General features: G+C 38.5%; 1 protein-coding gene across 1 annotated transcript in view; it reads right to left on the bottom strand.

Moving 5' to 3' along the window:
• Positions 1-6062: 6062 nt before the first annotated feature.
• The window catches only part of LOC121700698 (alpha-(1,3)-fucosyltransferase 7-like), a 30742-nt gene continuing 16923 nt past the window's right edge, over positions 6063-19881 (bottom strand). Inside the window, exon 2 of the mRNA XM_042083911.1 lies at positions 6063-7334. Coding sequence (XP_041939845.1) covers positions 6269-7334 — 1066 coding nt within the window. The 3' untranslated portion in view covers positions 6063-6268. The remainder of the gene's footprint in view (positions 7335-19881) is intronic.

Below are 19881 nucleotides of genomic sequence, written 5' to 3'. Positions count from 1 at the left end.
TGTTTACTCCAGAGCATCAAAGGTTTGATCATTGAAGGTTTGCCCCTGAAGTTAGAAAGATTAGAACTTCATGATAGAGCACTCTTATTATTAGGTTATATAACTTCTATAACTCGTGAACAATGCTGCTGCCCTCTTAAAATGTCTAATTTACACCTGTCCTATGTAAGCATATGTATGTGATATTATTTGGCTTTATTACACATGATTCTGGCGATTTAAACCACGTGCAAAGACATGGCATGTACATAATTAGTCTTGATGTGACATTGTTGAAAATATTTCCCCTGGCACTTTTAATGTTCATGCATGTGGACACTAGGTGGCACTGTTGAATTACATTTCACATTTAAATATGGTTAAATCGTCAGAAGGAGATTGTATGGTATAGAAATGTGAGCTTCACAAGTACTAATGTAAGATCCATTTGTAATCACACATATGTATACACATTTATACCTAAATACTGTAGGTTGCATACCAAATAGTGTGACCTTACCTGCCAATACCTCAAGTAAAGTTCCAGATTGGTTTTTCATTCACTCTTTGTGTTTTGATCGACACCCATTATTCCTAATGCTACACCCATTATTCCTAATGCTACACCCATTTCACAGCGAGAGTGTAGACTCTGTATCCTGTCTTACCTTGCTTATGAGATCGAGATCGATTGTGTTTGTGAATGGTCAAATCCTCAAACCCTGATTTTTTCTATGACATAGTTTACAATTCAAAATCTTTCCAGTAGGCTATATTTAATGTCATGCAAATAGGATGCATCCTCATGTATGCCTACACATAAAAAGTTAAAACCGTGTCCTTAAAATCACTTGGAAATGTTGTGTTTAAATGACAGCTTGTGTAAACAAAATGCATCTGACCAGCGTTAACCTCAAATTTAGAGGTTATAACAAATTCTCTCCAATTATTACCTTCTGGGCTATTCAACTTCATTACCAAGTGGGCCAGACAGGGAAACCACTGGGTCGTCGTGAGCCACCCAAAATACAGTGTTAAACTTGTGTGTTATTGAGGCTATAAGAGACATGTTCATGAGTATCCAGCTACATTTAATGACTCTTCAGTAAAATATATTCACAAAAAAACACTGGATGTGGCGGCCATTCCTTTATTCTGAGATAGTCATAGTCAAGTTTATTTATATAGCACAATTTAAAACAACCTGTGGTTGACCAAAGTGCTCAAAATAGATAATAGAAGACAAAATGAATAAAGACACAAAAAAGCACAACAGGAAAATAAAACTAAAATAATGTACATATATATAGCCTATATAATTACATTCCACACTTAATTTAAAAGCCATTGATAGCATATGATCTTTTAACTTGGCTTTAAAAACACCAATAGTTGGTGTCTAATGTGAAAAGGCAGGTTGTTCCACAACTTGGGCCCAGCTACTGAAAAAGCCCCGGTCACCTTTATTTTTTAGATGACTCTGAGGTACTGAGAGCAGTAGTTTATCTGATGACCACAGAGTTCTGGGAGCACAGTGAAAGTGTACAAGCTCACTTAGGTATTGGGGAGCTTGTCCATTTAAAGACAAAAAGAAGAATTTTGTAATCTACTCTAAATTTCACTGGTAACCAGGAATTTCAAAACTGGAGAAATATGTTGTGTCTTTTTAGACTTGGTGAGCAGCCTTGCAGCTGCATTTTGCACCATCTGAAGTCGGGATAGAGTGGACTGAGTGACACCAAAGTAAAGAGTTACAGTAGTCCAGGCGGGATGAAATAAAGGCATGCATCAATATCTCAAAGTCTTTGAAAGAAAACATAGTTTTGGCTTTACTTAAGATTCTAAGGTGGTAAAAAGATGACTTGACAACAGCATTAATCTGTTTCTACAATTTAAAATCAGGGTCAAGTAGAAAGCCAAGATTTCTTGCATAAGGTTTTACATATCTGGCGTATCTTCACTAATTGCAGTATTTGCAGCTTCATGTGAACCAAAAAATAGAATTTCTGTTTTGGATTCATTCAGTTTTTAAAAATTGGTGGACATCCATTTTTTAATCTCTTTTAGGCAATCAAGCAATGGGTTTAGAGCACCAGAGGAACCACATTTAAATGGGAGATACAGTTGTGTATCATCCGCATAGCAATGATAGGATATACCATGCTTTTTCATAATTTGACTGAGTGGCAACATGTACAGTGAGAATAAAATACAACTAAGCACTGATCCCTGTGGAACACCATACGATAAGGGGGCAGATGAAGATGAAGTATCATTGAAAGAAACTGAAAAGGTTCTTCCCTCTAAGAAGGAACCAAACCATTTCAGTGCAGTACCTGAAATTCCAACCCAGTGCTCAAGGCGCTCGAAAAGAATGCAGTGATCTACAGTTCTTTGCATCCACAGATAGTAACAAGTCGTTAGTGACTTTAATTAAAGCAGATTCCGTGCTGTGTTTAGGTCGGAATCCAGACTGGAAGATGTCTAACATCTCATTCTCTGATAGAAAGGATTGGAGTTGATGAAAGACAACCGTTTCTAGGATTTTAGAAAGACAGGGCAATTTTGAGATGGGTCTACAGTATAATTGTTTAAGTCAGTGTCATCAAGCTCTGGCTTTTTAAGCAGGGGCTGCACTATTGCATGTTTAAAATGAGTTGGTACTTGGCCAGAGATAAGTGATGAATTGATAATAGAGAGGATGGAGGAACCCACACTCTCAAATGCCTCTTTCACCACCCTTGGTGGAATAGAATTGAGATGCATCAATAGGCTATCAAAACACTACCAAGCAGACATAGGGTGCTTATAGAGCAGGGGCTGTATTCACAAAGAATCTTAAGGCTAAAAGTATCTCCTAACTAGGGAATTTAGGAGAAACACCTAGCAATGTGTCACTTGTAACTTTAGGACTCCTAATTTTTTTAACTAAGAGTATTTCACAAAGCATTTTAGCCCTAAAAGTAGCACCTAAGTGTGGGACAGCTTAGAAGAAGTCAATAGGACTCCTAACTCACTAAGACCTTTTCACAAACAATCCTGAGCCGCTTTTGTGGCATTTCACATTGCAATGTTTTGAAATGTGAATGCAGCTACAAGACCTCCCAATCATGAGGCAATAATTGTGCATTGTAACTAAGTGATGCAATAACGCCACCAACAACAATCAAAACCATTCATTGTCAACATGTAAACTATATGTAACGTTTCATTGTAAATCAAATTAAACTGTTTCTCCTCTTTGCAAACTTCATACAGACTCATTTACAAGATACTGATCAATCCCTTATGTATTTCATTAAGCTACTAAACAATTTGCTTTGTCTTACATATTCATTTAGGGTATTTATTCATCATCCTCCATCCTTCGCAGTACACAGTAGCACATGCATTCTCACCATCAAAGACCTGTCACTCATCATCGTAGGGGAGGTTTTTGGCATAATTTCCGCGTTGAAAAATAAATAAAGCAAGCAGTCAACAGTTTCGTTTACTTTTTAATTGCCTCACAAACATTTCGGGCTGACATCCTTCTTCAGTGTGAAAAAAGGCAATTTCTCCCTTGACCCCAAATAGGTGTGTTTAAATAAACTAGATCATCACCTTTAACCCCCCACAGGTACCCAGCGCTCTCCAACAGGGGGAGACCCAGTTTCAATGTACAAAAACATAGAATAATTGAACTGCAGTTTGCAACAAAAAACAAAAGACAACAAACTACAACAGCATAAATATGTAACAAACATGAACAACCTATGTCAAAGTCCAGTGTACGCAGTTATGACATAGGAAATTGCCACTGGGGATCTGTGACAAAAAATGTGTGGGCCTAGTGGCGGGCAAATCAGATTTAACTAAAAAGTCCCGTAAGTTGGATGTCCTCTTATAGAAGTGTCTGGGTGGGCAAGTAAAAGCGTTGGCAATTTGTGGACCTGTCTTCAATATGTGCCAGTGTTAATTGACTATGCGTTTTACTGATGGTGATATGGGACTATGGAAACCATGGCTAACCCCTGATCAGAAGTGTTCCTGGACTTAGATGTAAGCAGCTCAGATCGATGAATCTGATGCACCTTTCCCAAATGTTGGTTAAGTAAATTATCACCATACCCCCTATCCCTGAATCCATCGCACAGGACTTTGGCATGGCACTCAAACGTATCGTCAGAGTCACATATCCGCTTCACTCTAGTCAACTGGCTGTAAGGGAGGCTTCTCTTTAAAGCAGGTGAATGATAACTGCTGAAATGTGAAAAAAGTGTTCCTGTCTGTCTCTTTCTTAAATAGCTCGGTATGCAAGACTGTACCCACTTTTTTAACAAGAACATCCAAAAAGGAAATGCGTTCGAAACTAAATTCTAGTGTGAATTTGGTCAAATCCATTTTCGAGTTGAGATATTCATGGAACTTGTTTAAATCATCAGTACTGCCACTCCAAATGAAAAATAAATTGTCAATGTACCTCCAATATGTCTTAAGGAACTTAGAATAAGGATTGTTGTTATAATAAGGATTGTTGCGACAACTAAGTGATGGTGATGTGTACATACCGTTACAGTCAGATCCCACAAGTAAGTTCAGCAGTGAAATTAAGACAGTCCTGAAACAGGCTTTACGTGAGGAACAGATCAGTGAGGCTGAATATAAGTTCATGTTTCAAGTAAATCCTAAACGACCTGTCATTTATACTCTCCCTAAAATCCACAAACACTTATTAAACCCTCCGGGCTGTCCAATTGTTTCGGGGAATGGCTCTCTTACGCAACCCTTGTCACAGTTTGTGGATTCACATATTAAAGACTTGGTATACATGATGAATAAGCTTCAATCTGTTTAGGTACTATAGGACAAAAAACAATGTTTTCCAGCTGCACAATGCATGTAAGAAAATTCTAAGATCTGAACACTGACAGGAAAGTCAGAATGCAGTCTGACCAAATGTTTTACAGCCCTTTGTCATTTCCTGTAAAATGTGTCTAAGAAATGACACTCAAATTCTATCTTTTTATTGAGTCTTACTCAATAACACTCAGTTACCTAGTGAGTGATTTGTCACATCCCCCTCCTGTATCAGTTATCTTGTTTAAAAAGAGGGGGATGACATTTTATAAAACTCTAATGAGGATATTAAAGGCATCTTATGCCCATTCTTTACCTTAATACAACAACTTTGAAGTCATTTTGATGGTAAACAAACTTGTAATAGAGGGAATAGAGCACCTTATCTGTACTCAACCCTCGCAACTTCACTCTCCCCAGACCAAGAGAATCACAAACAGTTTTACGGCAATTGTGCAACAACCTAACATTTGTAAGAAATAATGTGATATAACCTTACATACTGTAGCTCTTCGGAGGTTATTTTTGCCGGGTTGAAAACAAAATGTTCTGTGTCCAGGGGGAAGGGTACAACCCATGAGTGGTAATTATGACAGCTGTGTAAAATATGAGTACTCCACAACTGCAGGGGGAGCCCAGTAGCCAAAACAACAACAACAACAACAAATCTGCATTGGCTAACTTTACCAAGCAAACCAGAAATGAACCAAAATTCAAAAGTTAATGTCTGAATAGGCAAAAAAGGTTGCAAAGGCAGAGGGATGCAAACTTGCTCTGGCATATTAAGAACATGTTAAGAAAACCCATGCAAATCAACAAAAAACATAACCTGACTCGCCAGATGAATTTCGTTCCGTCTAGTTCCACTCATCCATCTGGGATCGCTCCATTGGAAAGGTGTTTCAAAAGGCTGGGCCTTATCAAAAATCCTTGCATATGATTGGATAAGCCACTTGTCCGTCATCTTTATTGATGTGCTACTTCAACCACTCACATCGAAGCCAACCCGTGACGCTTGCTTCCTCGATGCGTTGTCTGAATCAAAACAGTCTCACAGTCGCTTCTCCGCTACGTCACATCTATGAAACTCCCACCCTGTCTCCTGTTTGGTTCTACCATAAAATCTGGTGCCGAAATCACTCTCAACGGAAGCGATCCCAGATGGATGTGAGTGGAGCTAGGCGGAACGAAATTCATCTGGCGAGAGTCAGGTTACAAAAAACATGCAAACTGACAAAAGAAAGAAACTTGAAAAAAAGAAAAACGTCTTCACTGAATTGACAACACATGTGCAACACATACACAAAATACAAGAAAATCTCATTCATTGGAACTCTTCCACTAAAACCATATCATAACTGTAAGAAATATATTGATATAAAATCATATTAAGAGCAAAAATATGTGATTGGTGCTTTCACTCTGTTTTGATATAACTGTATTGATTTAATCATTTACTCCACTCCCAAGCCTGCAGGTCCTTATAGACCTGTTTAGGTTGCAGGCTGTCAGTCATGGTGCAAATTGAACACATCCTGTGCTCCCAGGTGCCACCAACCTGAACGGTGTAATTCAGGTGCCAGGTAAAGTATGAGGCGTAGCGTTCTTTATCCTCAGCCAGGTCCGTCAGGTACTTTCCCAGTTCCTCCACAGAACTGAAGTCGTCTACGTGGATGAAGGACCCTTTTGGTGCTACTGCCTCGTAGTGCGCCCGGGGCGCCCCCAAAACCACTGGCACGGCGCCACCCAACAGGGCATTCCTCCAGAACTTCTCAGTGATGTAGTCCTTGAACTGAGAGTTCTCAAAAGACAGGTAGAAATAGCAACGGGAGATTGTGGGGAGCAGACTGCTTTGATTCAGATACTTATTAAATGGATCCCCGTATACATCCACTTGAATGACTTTCTTAAGCTTATTGTACACAGATGTTCTCTTATGTCTGGGTGAAAAGTTGCTCACAACCCAACATGCCAGTGAAGACTTATTTTTTGGTATGAAATCATCAACTGTCACACCCTTCACCGGCTTCTTTGGCACAAGCCTTCCATATGGTGTGTAGAAATCGGCATCCCGGTTGTAGGACATGGTGTAGTTGAAGTAACCCGCAAATGGTCTCAAGTTCCCATTGTTGTCAGGGCTCTCCAGCGAGAACCAGACCCAACGCTGATAGTGGGGCCGTGGGCGATCTGTCGGCAGCCTCTGGCTGCCCGTGATCAGCTCCCGGTTGTGGAAGACTACAAAGTCAGCCCTGTGGAACCAAGAGCGACTGTCCATCAGGACGCAGTTGGGAATGCTGTAGGTTTCACTGCAGATGTTGGGGTTTAGTTGGGTGGAATAGCCAAAGGGCCAGTGCCACACCAGAATCATGGTAGCATTGACAGGATCGATGAATGACTTTTGCCTCTGCTGAAATTTATAGGTGGTGAAAGTTATGCACAAGAGGATAAGAAACAAAAAGATCCTGCGGCAAACAGTGAGGTATTGAGTTCCATGTTCCTGATGATGGATTTCCTGTCTAAGAAAGCAGAGAACATACACACAATATTTAGCCAATACTGTCAAGCAAAGGACATTTGGTTTCTCTGGAGCACATTGCTGAAAGGTGCTGGTAACTATATCAGGGGATATTGCCGCCCACATGACAGCAGTTTAAATAAAATTGAAGCCAATGGTTTTCCTCTTGTCACATACTATTTTGCTGGCCTTGTTCATTTGTCAGTCTTTGTAAATGCAGCCATGGGCTACTTGGTAGCATGCTTCCTCATAGTTTATTGGCTATTGTTATTATTTTTCGGGCAGTATTTTTCTGTAACTGAGTGGTATTGCCAAACCGGCAGATGATACAGAAAGTTAAAACACTTTCAATAAAAGCCCTGTCAAACATTTTACTCTGGACATTAAAGAGTAGACATTTCTTTGATATTTTCACTTTGTTATGTCTTAGTGCATTGGTTCTCAAACTGTGGTACGTGTACTCCAGGGATTAAAGTGAAAAAAAAAAAAATCGTTTGACTGAACTTTTTTCAGGCCATAATTCATACGTTGTTCATATCTACCTATGGAGATAGCACCCCTTTTGCGGTCGCGACCTATTGGTTTTTAATGTACAAAAAAATGCAAACAGCAAAGTAAAGCACCAAATAAACACCAAAACGAGGCTACAGGGTACTCTTAAGTTACTATATAATTAATGCCACCTACAGGTGAATGCACAGAACATTAACAATCCTATGGTTTGTGTACCCTGTAGCCTCGTTTTAGCCGCCAATGGCCGCCATGTGAATAAGGCGAATTGAGAGTGTTCTTGATTGAGATTGAGTTTTCCTGATGAACAAAACAATATTTCACCATCCCTGACCATTGCTGATTAGCCATTGCTGTTCTTTTCTACTGCAGCAATATTGTAGCAAGCCTTTAACTTAAACTCTTATTAAATTACTTCAGGCCAAAAGTGCTTAAAGGGGAGATTTTTTTTATTGTTAATATGCAATTCAACACCAAGTTAAATCTATAAAATCAAGTTTGCAAGACTTCACATTTCCTCATCAAAGTAACGAATCAGAACATTCTAGATATTGTTCATATTTCCATTTGTTGCCTCATTCGCATTTAATGAAAACATGGTAATTTTGAGTTTTACAGACAACTCAGTTTTCCAATGAGCAGCAATACTGTGTGTGCTCATGCAGGAGGTCTGCGCATCTGATAATGACAATCTGGAGAGGGCACTTTTGTCTTAAGCAACAGATTGTATAAGGTTGACAAGAGGTTGCGATATGGTGAGGGACAGGTCATGTTGCGCTATGAAAGAACATGCGTAGCCTACTTTCTGAGCGCAAAAACGGTCAGCCATAGATAAACGTAGCCTACCTCTGTCGTGGTGGCTAGTTGCACCAGGTAAGGAAGATGTCCTGAAGTGCACGAACGTCTTCTGGCGGTCTTCTGATTGTTGGCGTGCTAAAACGTTTTTCTATTGCATCCATAAACAATTTTCTTGCAGCAAACCGCGCAAAAGCAAAACCCTGGCAATTGTTTTACACCATGGCTTGTTAGTTCTCCCCCGTTTCCAACAGCCGCCCATCTCCATTTATTTTTTTAACTTTTGACACCTCTGCCTTCCTTTAGCAACGCATCCATGACAGCTAGTGGCCTTGCAAATAGACGCACACAAATCATGACGCTAATATGCGAGGTTCTGGTGGGCCTACTGGTTATGTTTTTGTGCTATACATTAATAATAGCAAAGTTTTAAGTTGACTATTTTAATTGCATGGTTATTTTTTGTCAACATACGCTCACAACCTACTGTCATTAAAAGTGAGGCCTAAGCAAAATAGGCTACAAGGCTGTCTGTGCGTCACAAACACGACTGACCCCCTTACTCAACAGTTTGCGATATTATTATTTTATGTTAACACGCTCAGTCAAAACCTTCCGTCGCAAATTGTGAAAAACATTGTTGTACATATAATAGGCATAGGCTACGGTTTATATTGCGTCGCTTTACACATAATGTTAGTTGCATTGATTAAAAACTGTAACAATAATAGTGCATCGGGTGGCATAGCAGGCTATCTGTTCAAGTCATAGATGACACCCAAAATGAATGACCTCCCCTGACAAGAGTTCGTGATGGTAAGAAAATTGTCAAGGCTACATTGATGCACGGAAAGAACACAGCCTCCGAATTCGCACATAGAGCTCACAATATCATATCCAAAAAAGTTAAACGGATTGGGAAACCTCATCAGCTGTCTCGATTGTGTCACTATAATCCAACTTTTAGACCGTCCTCCAGACGTGTTCTTTTTTTTTAAGCAACCGCCCCAGGCCAATGAGACAAGCGTGTACTGTAGCTACAACATAAACAAAGCGAAACTCATGGCTGACGTATCTTCTTGAGCGGTCTCTGATTGAGACACAGAAAGTTCTCAAGAACACTATTAGGTCTTTAAATATTTACCATCACACACATTCATTAGAGAGATATAACATCCACCTTCTGTCAAGATGATGGATGGGGGGCCCCCTAATTAAGGTCAGAGGTCAAATTATAAATTCGCTGATTCAGGGGGGCGTTACCTTCCAGATCATTCTTGATCACGTGAGGTAGGCGTATCTTATGACGTCATGATGGGGAGGTCTTATTTTCTGCAGGCGTGTCTTATGACATCATACAAAGGGGCGGGACCGTTCTTGTTTTTCTGGAACTTTCAGCAACATCGGCGTAACTTTGCTTTGTGCCTTGAAACCGTAAAAAGTGTAGAGTTTTTTTTAAAAATGTATAAAAGAAGTAATTTTTTTAGTTTTTAAAATGTATAAGAAGTTTTTAAAATGTATTATTGAAAAATAAAAAGAAATTAAAATAAAAGTCTGTAAAGCACAACCAGAGAGTGTGTGAGAGGGACAACCGTGTTGAACAGTTAACTTTTGTTGCCGGGGGCCTGTGCGGCGTGCGTGGCTTGCGAGGGCTCTGAACTCGGGGGGAGCTTGGGATTCCTTAGGATTCCTTAGGATTACCCGGACCTAGTAGCGGGCAGAGGCAGGCAGGCAGGCAGGCAGACAGACAGAGTCCCTGGGATGGGACTCTGCGCGCGCGCGAGAGAGAGAGAGAGCCTGAAGTCTGGAGCTCTTAGTCGCACGTCTTCTCCCTCCGACGGTTTGGCTGAAAGTGACTGAAAAAGCGGGAAGGATTAGGGGCGTGATCAAACAAATGGGGAGGAATCAAAAATGCCTGTGGGCCGGGCTAGAGGCTGACTGTACAGGCACAGCAGGGGGTAGAGGTTGACCTTGCACATGCACATGTATGTTGCAAACGTAGGGGCATTCCTTAACCATCGAGTCACGCTACGTCATCAAGCACGAGGTTCGCAAACACAGAGAGGATAAAAGGAGCAGATGCAATCGAGCCCCGGTAACCTTTTTAAAATTCTCCTTCTCTGCAGCATCAGCGCGCATAAGAGGTGAAACCTAGGCTAGCCATTGTGTGAAAATGGCTGAGCAGATGCAAACAAGCACTGGGTAACCTTTTTAAAATTCAGCTTTAAGCCTTATGACCTGCGATTGAAAGTTCAAGCACAATAGAGGGTGGTGTAGGATTACATACATGTAGCCTATGTTGCAAACGCAGACATTCCTTAAGCATTAAGACACGCTGCGCCATCAAGGACGAGGGTCGTAAAAACAGAGAGGATAAAAGGAGCAGATGCAAACGGGCACTGGGTAACCTTTTTAAAATTCAGCTTTAAGCCTTATGCCCTGCGATTGAAAAGTTCAAGCACAATAGGGGTAGTGTAGGATTACATACATGTAGCCTATGTTGCAAACCTAGGTATTCTTTAAGCATTAAGACACGCAGAGGCTCGTAAACACAAAGAGGATAAAAGAGCTAGAGAGAAAGAGCGGCAGTGCTAGCGGCAGTGAGGAAGAGGCGCTCACTATTGATATGGATGCTGTTGCGGGGCCGTCTAGCGGAGCAGGCACTCCTCAAAACAGGATTTCTAAACCTGACGAAGACCTGGCGAACGCTCCGGCAAGGAAAAAACCGAAGCCCATTTTTACCTCCAGATATCAAGATCCTCCTCCCAACGAGTTAGGAGGAAAAGAGAGATGGTGTAATATCATTTTAGGCTACGACTTTCATTTTCAATTGGGCCAACTGAGTCTGTAGACCTATAGTCTACTATGACTGAACAACAGATCGAGGGAGCTCCTCCAAAGGACCCCATCATTTTGAGATCTTATGACTTTAAAACGTGTCAAGGAATCATCGGTAACTGTTTGAAAGGTAAAACGGAGGGAGAAGAGAGTATCTCTGCGGTGTGGTGCTCTGTACCTACAAATGATGAGAACGTTGTCTATCAGGTGTTTTTGTTGCCTGAAGAATGAAGCTCCGCCGTCTTTCTTTACACTCTCTCGTCAAGTGGGTGACGATGAGGAAAAGGCTACAGTGTAAATTGTGATTAGTTCGCTTTACTTAAAAAACTGTGAAAACCTGTTGCCTTAGAAAAAGTAAGTACATTAACTTGTTAAAGTTTGTTGTACTGTATATTGTATAATATTCTGAGTTGTAAATTCATACGAAAGTTGTTGTTACTCACACACTCACAAACAAACACACACACACACATCCATATGAACATGTATACAGACACACACACAACAAAATGTAGTCATTCAAACTAACTTGAGCTTCAAACTAACTTGCTTGCTTAGGCTACTTAAAGATTATTAAGTAATTATTCCAGTTGTTAATACACCTTATATAGCACATTAACTTCCACAATTTTGCATTGACATAGAATGTAATGCTAAACTGTTTTCATTCATATAATGACAAGATTTACCACAAACATTACAGAGTGTGCACCCTGCATGTATGAAACTCAGGCTTTTAATACACATTTTTAGTTTGTGCAGAAGGTGATGTTGGAGTTAGCCTTAAGGGGTTGCATGAGAAATGTATGTTAGATTGTGTAAAATACCCTATAGGGTTTATAGGCATATTAAGGCCTGCATCTGCATAATCTATCTTTAATAATCAATTTTTCTGATTTTTCATAAAGCCAGATTGTATTTGAGTATATACTGTAGACATATCAGCCTCACTACTTTAACTAAAGCAAACATTTTATATTCAACAGTTAATATTGAGATTGGATGTCAGTTGTCAATAAAAGACTGCGTCGTTACATTCCTTGTGTCACTGATTCCTTGTGTCCTTGTCTTCTGCCTCACACATTCTTTATACATAGCGCCGAACCCTCATTATAGCCCCAAAATGAACACGGAATTCCACTAAACGTAGCATTCTACCTTGTTTTGAAGGGACTGGTTGTTTTTTGAATGGTCTGGCACTTGCCTAAAGCTAGCCTCTAGTGTGAATTTGGTGAGGTTTCACGTGTACTCTTCAGTTTAGAGATTGAGGCGTCTGATGCTCTGTGTTTCCGCGTGATAGTGAGGCCTTGCTGTTCCGGACAGTATTATTTGGCGACCTTCAACATTTTATCCATTCCTACTTGTGATAATAAACTGTATAAAATAATAAACTCTCTCGTTCAATCCTTAATAATAAGCCTAATAAGGCTCATTTCCATAATGTTACACTTTCTTCATGGAATGGTGGGCATTTCATTCATTCATCATTGCTGTAAGCATTCTTGCGTGCGTTCATTTCTGAACAGAATTCACAATCAAATTGACAGATTCACATTGTCAGATTCAGATGTTTTTTTTTGTAAAATGTTTATGTGCACCGAGTAATACTTACTTGACTTACTTACTTAGTATAACTTACATAAATAAGTTCCTTTACTTGTCTTTTCCAGGCAATCGGTTTCCAAATTGTTTAAAGTGTAGTTGTATAGTTAACACATCAGATTTTACAGTGTACATTACTGTGTGTACATGATTCAAGTGTAATCGGATCATTTGGTGTGTTTGTGATTTGACAACAAAATAGAGTTTCATTTTAAAACAAGTGTTTCATTTTGTAAAAGATCCGAGGGATTCTGTTATTTGGCTGTGGCGGCTGTGTGTTAATTGTGTTTTTCGGAAAAAAAAATTTGAATTTGAAATTTCAAAATTCTGCTTAAGCAATGGAAGGAAAAAAAAACTGTAACAACAGTTCTGCTCACACCGTTCTCTAAAAATTTGCTCCACGATCTTACGAAGCCCCCTTTAGTCAAATAAATCTCCTCAGGTTGTAATTTTAGGCTATTCTCTTTTGACAACTCAACTGTTTCCACAACTTTTGTGTTCTGGAGATTTTAATCATTTTACATCTCTGAATGACAATATATCTTGTTTTATACTTTGAGAATCCCCACATTTTTTTGTTTAGATCAGAAAACCGCATCGGAAATCAGTTTCCGTCCTTTAATAGAGCATTGTTCAATTTCCAATAACCTCATAGTGTTGGAAAATCTGAGGGGTCTGTTTATCCGGACAAATAGCAGACTGGGGAAACGTAAGACATGATCAATCCACGATCAATCCACGATTTGAGCGTTACGTTTTTTATTTGACATAGTGATGTCCAAACCTCCTGCACATATCTGTACATACAGTACTGTGCATATCCGTCTATATGGTTTTCTTATAATCATTTCTTATAATATATTCTGTAAATAAGCTGCATACATCTATAGTATTCTTACTACTATTATAAAGTTACTGCTACTTCATTGCACATATCTGTAGCCTACATGTTGTTCATACATTGTTCATATGCTATATAGGCCTACTGCTAATACGCTGCACATATTTACCTTCTGGGTTTACCTTCTGTAAACCAGCTATTCTTTTCAATTTCTTGTCCTGTCCGTCTATAATTTATATATCACATTGCACTTTCCTGCTTTTTTTACACTTCTGGTTAGACGCAAACTGCATTTCGCTAACTTTGTACTTGTACTCTGCATAATGCCAATAAAGTTGAATCTAATCTAAGACCCAGCAATTCAAGTTGAATCTACTTGACAAATCACTGGCAAATTTGCAGTGCATGTATTCGAGTCCTACCGCACTCTTTGTGTTGCACCCTGTGCATGTAAAATGTGCTATATAAATAAATACTTACTTACTTACTTAACGGAGCGCACAAACTTTCTTTTCAAAATGGCGGACATAGCATTTTTCTCATTTTTATAGCGATGCAAGGGGTGATTGATGAAATTTTTGGGGGTGTGTTAGTTTTTAACAGTGTTTCATTGGTTGATAACAGTTCAGGGGGGAGTGTTGTAACATAAAGACATAAAAAGCATCGGGTAGGTGTGTACCGAGTAACTAACTTTCAAGACAGTCAAACCAATAACTTGTCAAGAGTTTCTGGACCTGTATTTACAAGGATGGCCGAATCGCATACACCAAGAGTATCCGTTTCCAAGAAAAGAGTTACGCTCACGTCGGTTAGCAACAGGCTAATGGATCCTGAAATAACTTTTGCCATCCTAGAGTGCCCCCCACACTCATCTCTGTGGTCCATCGTGCAGAGGTCAGACTGTGAGGGTCCCTAATACAGTTCACTGATTCTTGGGAATTTGTATAAAACAGGTTTTAATTTTGAAAATAAAAAGTTTGTGAAATTATAAAATCTGAAGGTACATCATTATAGACCAAGGTATTGGCTGTTCAGCAATGTACTGGTGCAACCTCCTCATTTTATATTTTCCTATAAGTAAATTTATATCATTATAAGGGAGAAAAATCACTTTCAGTGACATTATACACAATACTACGCATGAATGCAGGTACAATAAATGATAACATTAAATCATCTTCATATTAAAAACACATTCATATCAAAACATCAAAGTATCTTGCATTCATATCAATATACTTATGCAAAACATGCTCTTTATGTAAGTGTAAATAATAAAACACTTTGATTTACAATATTTTGCCTGAGTAGCCACATTGTGTATATGCAGAAGAAAAAAAAATGCATGATAGGTGGTCAACACTAATAACACTTTTATTTTATCTATATTACAGCAATATTTGACTTAGTGACATTTCACACAAAAAACCTTGCATGCTTTCAAGTTCATGTCAATGAGTGATGAAAATACACTCTCTGCTTACCGTCACCATTACAAATGCATAGAGAATGTTACAGAGAAAAGCTCCCAGCACTATTGCATCTTGTGCTTGATTTTACAAAATTACTTTTCAAAGTCATTGCAGTAACTTTGCAGAAGCTATTATCTATTATCTTATTTTCATGTTTGGATTCATAGCCATAGACCATAGAATTTAGGTGAATAATGTGTTTCTTTAAGTATGATGTAATGAGTCATTTAGCAACATTTTAGAGTAATATCTCAGAAAACAATGCACAAGCCTTGGGATACATGAGCAAGCCTGTAAAAACATACAATATGTTCATACCATCACCAATAAATAAATAAATCAGAAAACACACTCCAATCCTTCCAACTGGGTAGTCATCATCGGTGGCTTTACATCATTTGAATACCTGTGTGTGCACACATTACTGCAAGTCTTCTCCTCAGATTTTATTATTGACAATTTACATGTCTTCAAAACATTCAGCTAAAGTCTTTCTTGAAGAGCTAGGTGATATGCTGTCAGTCATTTGCATAGAGTTTGACTGTCTTATCAGTCAGTCTTATCAGATTATATCAGAGGATCTAAACTTACATGTGGATAATCCTGAAAACAATTATGCCAAGGAATTAATGTACAGGGGGCCAACACACTCTCTCGGCCATACCCTCGACTTTGTTATCACAAAGGGTCTCAATGTCTCTACAACTGTTAAAGACCTGACCTTACCCGATCATTTCTGTGTTCTTTTATAATGTCTATGTTCCCAATAACATTTCTATGATGACAAAAAAAAGGAGAATCATAAATGGCTCTCTTTGAGCAAGCACTTTCACAGACGTCAAGTCTACTTTCAGACGGTAGAAGACTAATTGGATGACTTTAACACAAAAATGGCAACCATTATGGATGACATTGCTCTATTACAATTCAGGAAAGTTAAGGACAAACAAAGCACCATGGAAGCAAAATCCAGCGGTTAAACTCCTAAAAAGAGAGTGTAGGAAGACCGAAAGAAAATGGCGTAAATACAAACTTCAGATCCGCATTGAGATCCATAAAGAGATGCTCCGCACATACAGTATAACTCTGACGTATGCAAAGGAAGATAGACTTTCTTTTCTAACATCATCAGTAGAAGTTAAAATAACACTGTTTTCTATTTTCAACTGTCAAGAAGTTAACAAATCCCCCCTCAAAATAAATGCCTGAACTTCTCTCAACTAGTCATCTTTTTCAAAGGTAAAATTGACAAAATCAGTCAACATATCTGCTCAATTATTACTTCAACATCAGGAATTTCCAGCTACAAATAGAGGGAAACTTAACTTGATAGAGAACAGAGTTCAGCTTAGACTACAAAACACTTGAAAAAAACGGTACAGCTCTGTCGCCAAATGACTATGGTTCCCTAGAATCTCTGTCAGTGTATTGAGCAAATGAACAAATGGATGTCTCAAAAATGTCTTCAGCTGAACAAAGACAAGACGGAAGTAATAATATTTGGTAAAATGGAGGAAAGACTTTGGGTTGCCACACTCCTTGACACAAAAGGGTTGAAAGCAAAGTATACTGTTAGAAATCTGGGTGTATTAACTGACAGTGATATAAATTTCAACAGCCACATGAAAGCAATAACTAGTGTAAATCAGCTTTTTACCATCTCAAAAATATTGGCAAATGTTTGACATGTCAGTTCTCATTTGCACCGCTGGTTAGATGAAAAATAATATTTCACCCGTGCAATGACAATAAAGTTGAACATACTCTAATCTAAAAACTTAGAAATATGAACTAAACGTGAATTTAATCTTAGTGGAACAAAATCTTCAGCACATCTTCTACTTACTCAAAAATATATGAACTGACTTACAATGCGTATAAGAAAAATGAACCGCTTCATTCTCAATACCAATTTCAAATTTTTGTCTGAAATTGCACAGCGCCTGCTTCAGAGGCCACCTAGTTGGGCCTATCCAATGCTTGACCTCTTTGGACACTGTAGTTAGACAGAGACACTGTAGTTTCTTTGGAAACAATCAGAATAACTGTACTGACACAGAGTTACAAAGGCTAGAATATAGATTTTTTTTCTGTCGGATTACAAGCATCTCTGAACTGACCACATTTCAACCCTCTAGGTCACTTGATACGACTTAGAAACACAACTGAGCCCTAGCACCAGGTATTGTGGAGCTGTGTGCAACAGTAGATCAATATAGAATGAAAATGCGGGTACCATTATTTGCCAAGATATGCTCATGCGTTTCGTAAAATGCCCTATGGAAACTTCCCATAGGACTATTGGTTATCCAAAATGCATACTGACAATCAAATGCTTACATGCATATGAACCCCTTTTGTGTAGAAGCATAATCTTGGTATCAAATGAAAGATAACACTCTGAAGTTTCTTGTAGACTATTTGAATTGTATGTCAGGGTTTCTGATATAGAATGACTACGCAAAATATGGAACAATTACACAAAAGTCTCATTTTGTTCCATTTTCTTTGTTGCTTCAATGGGTGTGTATAAGATGGACTATACATCTGCACATCGAATATTGGATAAAACAGCATGAAGATTCCATTTCTATGGATTCCTGTGAATATGTCAAGACCCAATATGCTGAATCTACTTATTGCTAAGGATATACACTGCAGTTAGAAGATAGGGAAGCACCAAAGGTGATAGAGGGGGGAGGAGGGCATTTTTGATGAAATTTAAGTGAGACATAGTAAGATTAATCTGACAATGTAAAGCACTATACAGATTGTACATGAAAAGTTGTCATGTTTGGATTCCCAAGAGTCCAAGCTTTCAAATGGTGTATACCATTACCATGCTACATAGCAATACGGTGCATACAATTGGTTTAGAATGTTGGGGGAGGTGGGGGAGGGGGGATAACCGTCTCGCCAGCGGGACACTGAAGACGGAGTAGCATGACCTCTCTTTCTGATACCCGTTGAAAAGTTGAACTGCATGGAACTGACAGGGATTATTTTTTTGTTTTTTATAAATTCAACAACAAAATAGCATGGCATATCATACCATACTGATAGATTTTGCTCTTCTCAAACACAATGTAGCCGGGTGAGATTTTTACAACTACATGACCTTTTATCAATCCAGTTGCAGTAGCCCTAGATCCCAACCATGATTTTGAATTGATTTTATTCCGATGAAACAGAATTTATGGCTGGTGCTACAAAACTTTCAACCTCTGTAGCACCGGTGTTACTTGCAAAAAAGTTAACGTACAGCCCTGATCATGCTTACTGCATGCATCCACATACCAGGCTTCTTTCACCAACACTAATGTTATAACGTTACCATCCTTTTTGAATTAGCGCATATGTTTGGCTTACCATGTTAGTCTATGCTCATATCTATGAGCTAACACTGCTAGTTAGGAAAATGATAGCTAATGTTTGTGAAAGCTGGCTTCCACAAAAAACTTAACATTTACATGGGAAAAGATAGATAAAACACACAAAACATCCTTTCCTTAACATCTATCACAATAGTCAATTAGCATTTGAACAATAGCATTTGAATGCATTTAATGATAGCCTATTGCTAATTGAACCAATATGTTTCTTATTGAATGTTTGCCACAGTGCTCACAATTGTTATTTGTTATCTGTTCTTCACGTCATAAATACAGTTTACAATCCAGTTTTCAGAACAATACAATGTATTATTATGAATTAGCATGAGGAGGTGCACTAGATGACGGTTTAAGATGATGTCAGTGATGCATAATTCCTACTGGTAATGACTTTATTTTTTACTATGATTATTTAATATTTGATGATGGGTACTTTTAATAATGATATTGCTTAATTGTACCTTATATTCCTTGAAAAATGTTTATCTCAGTGCTCAGGATTATTTAACCATTGGTCCAAAAAATAACAAAGTTGTTAAGCAAGAAGCTATTGACTTGAGTGGTATAAGTTTTGGAATTGTATGTTGTAATGAGGCCACTGTCACCGCCATCAGATTAGTGCCCACAGTCAGTTCTAAAGTCACCACCGTCAGAGGGAGTTTTTATTTGTTTTAAATGAATAAGCTTACAATATGTTTCTTCAGTGCTGTTGAGTTATTAAAGTAATAGTCTCTTTTAATACAAAAAATATGTTTGTTGAAGAATTCTGCCCCACGGTCCGTTTGCATGCAATTTCTGAGGCCCTCCTCCTTTAAAATGGATTCAACTCTTTATACAATTATTATTTTCATACATACCCAGGTATATTTGCTAAAAATGTCTATGTGTGTGAACGTATATTTAAAGTTATCATTCTACTTTGAGTATATAGGCATATCCACCAAGTCTGCTTGAAACTGTTTCAAAACAATTATCTTGTAATTAGCATGCATATTTTTGTGAAGTGTATAAGAATCCTCGACAGATAACCAGTCGGTGACATCTTTGTCAGACAAACGTACACCTGTATCTTTAAATACAGCTTCTTTTAATCTTGTT

Source organism: Alosa sapidissima, chromosome 1 (genome assembly GCF_018492685.1).
Source record: "Alosa sapidissima isolate fAloSap1 chromosome 1, fAloSap1.pri, whole genome shotgun sequence".
NCBI lineage: Eukaryota > Metazoa > Chordata > Actinopteri > Clupeiformes > Clupeidae > Alosa > Alosa sapidissima.
The sequence above is the reverse complement of the archived record's forward strand: the minus strand, read 5'-3'. Positions and strand labels throughout refer to the sequence as shown.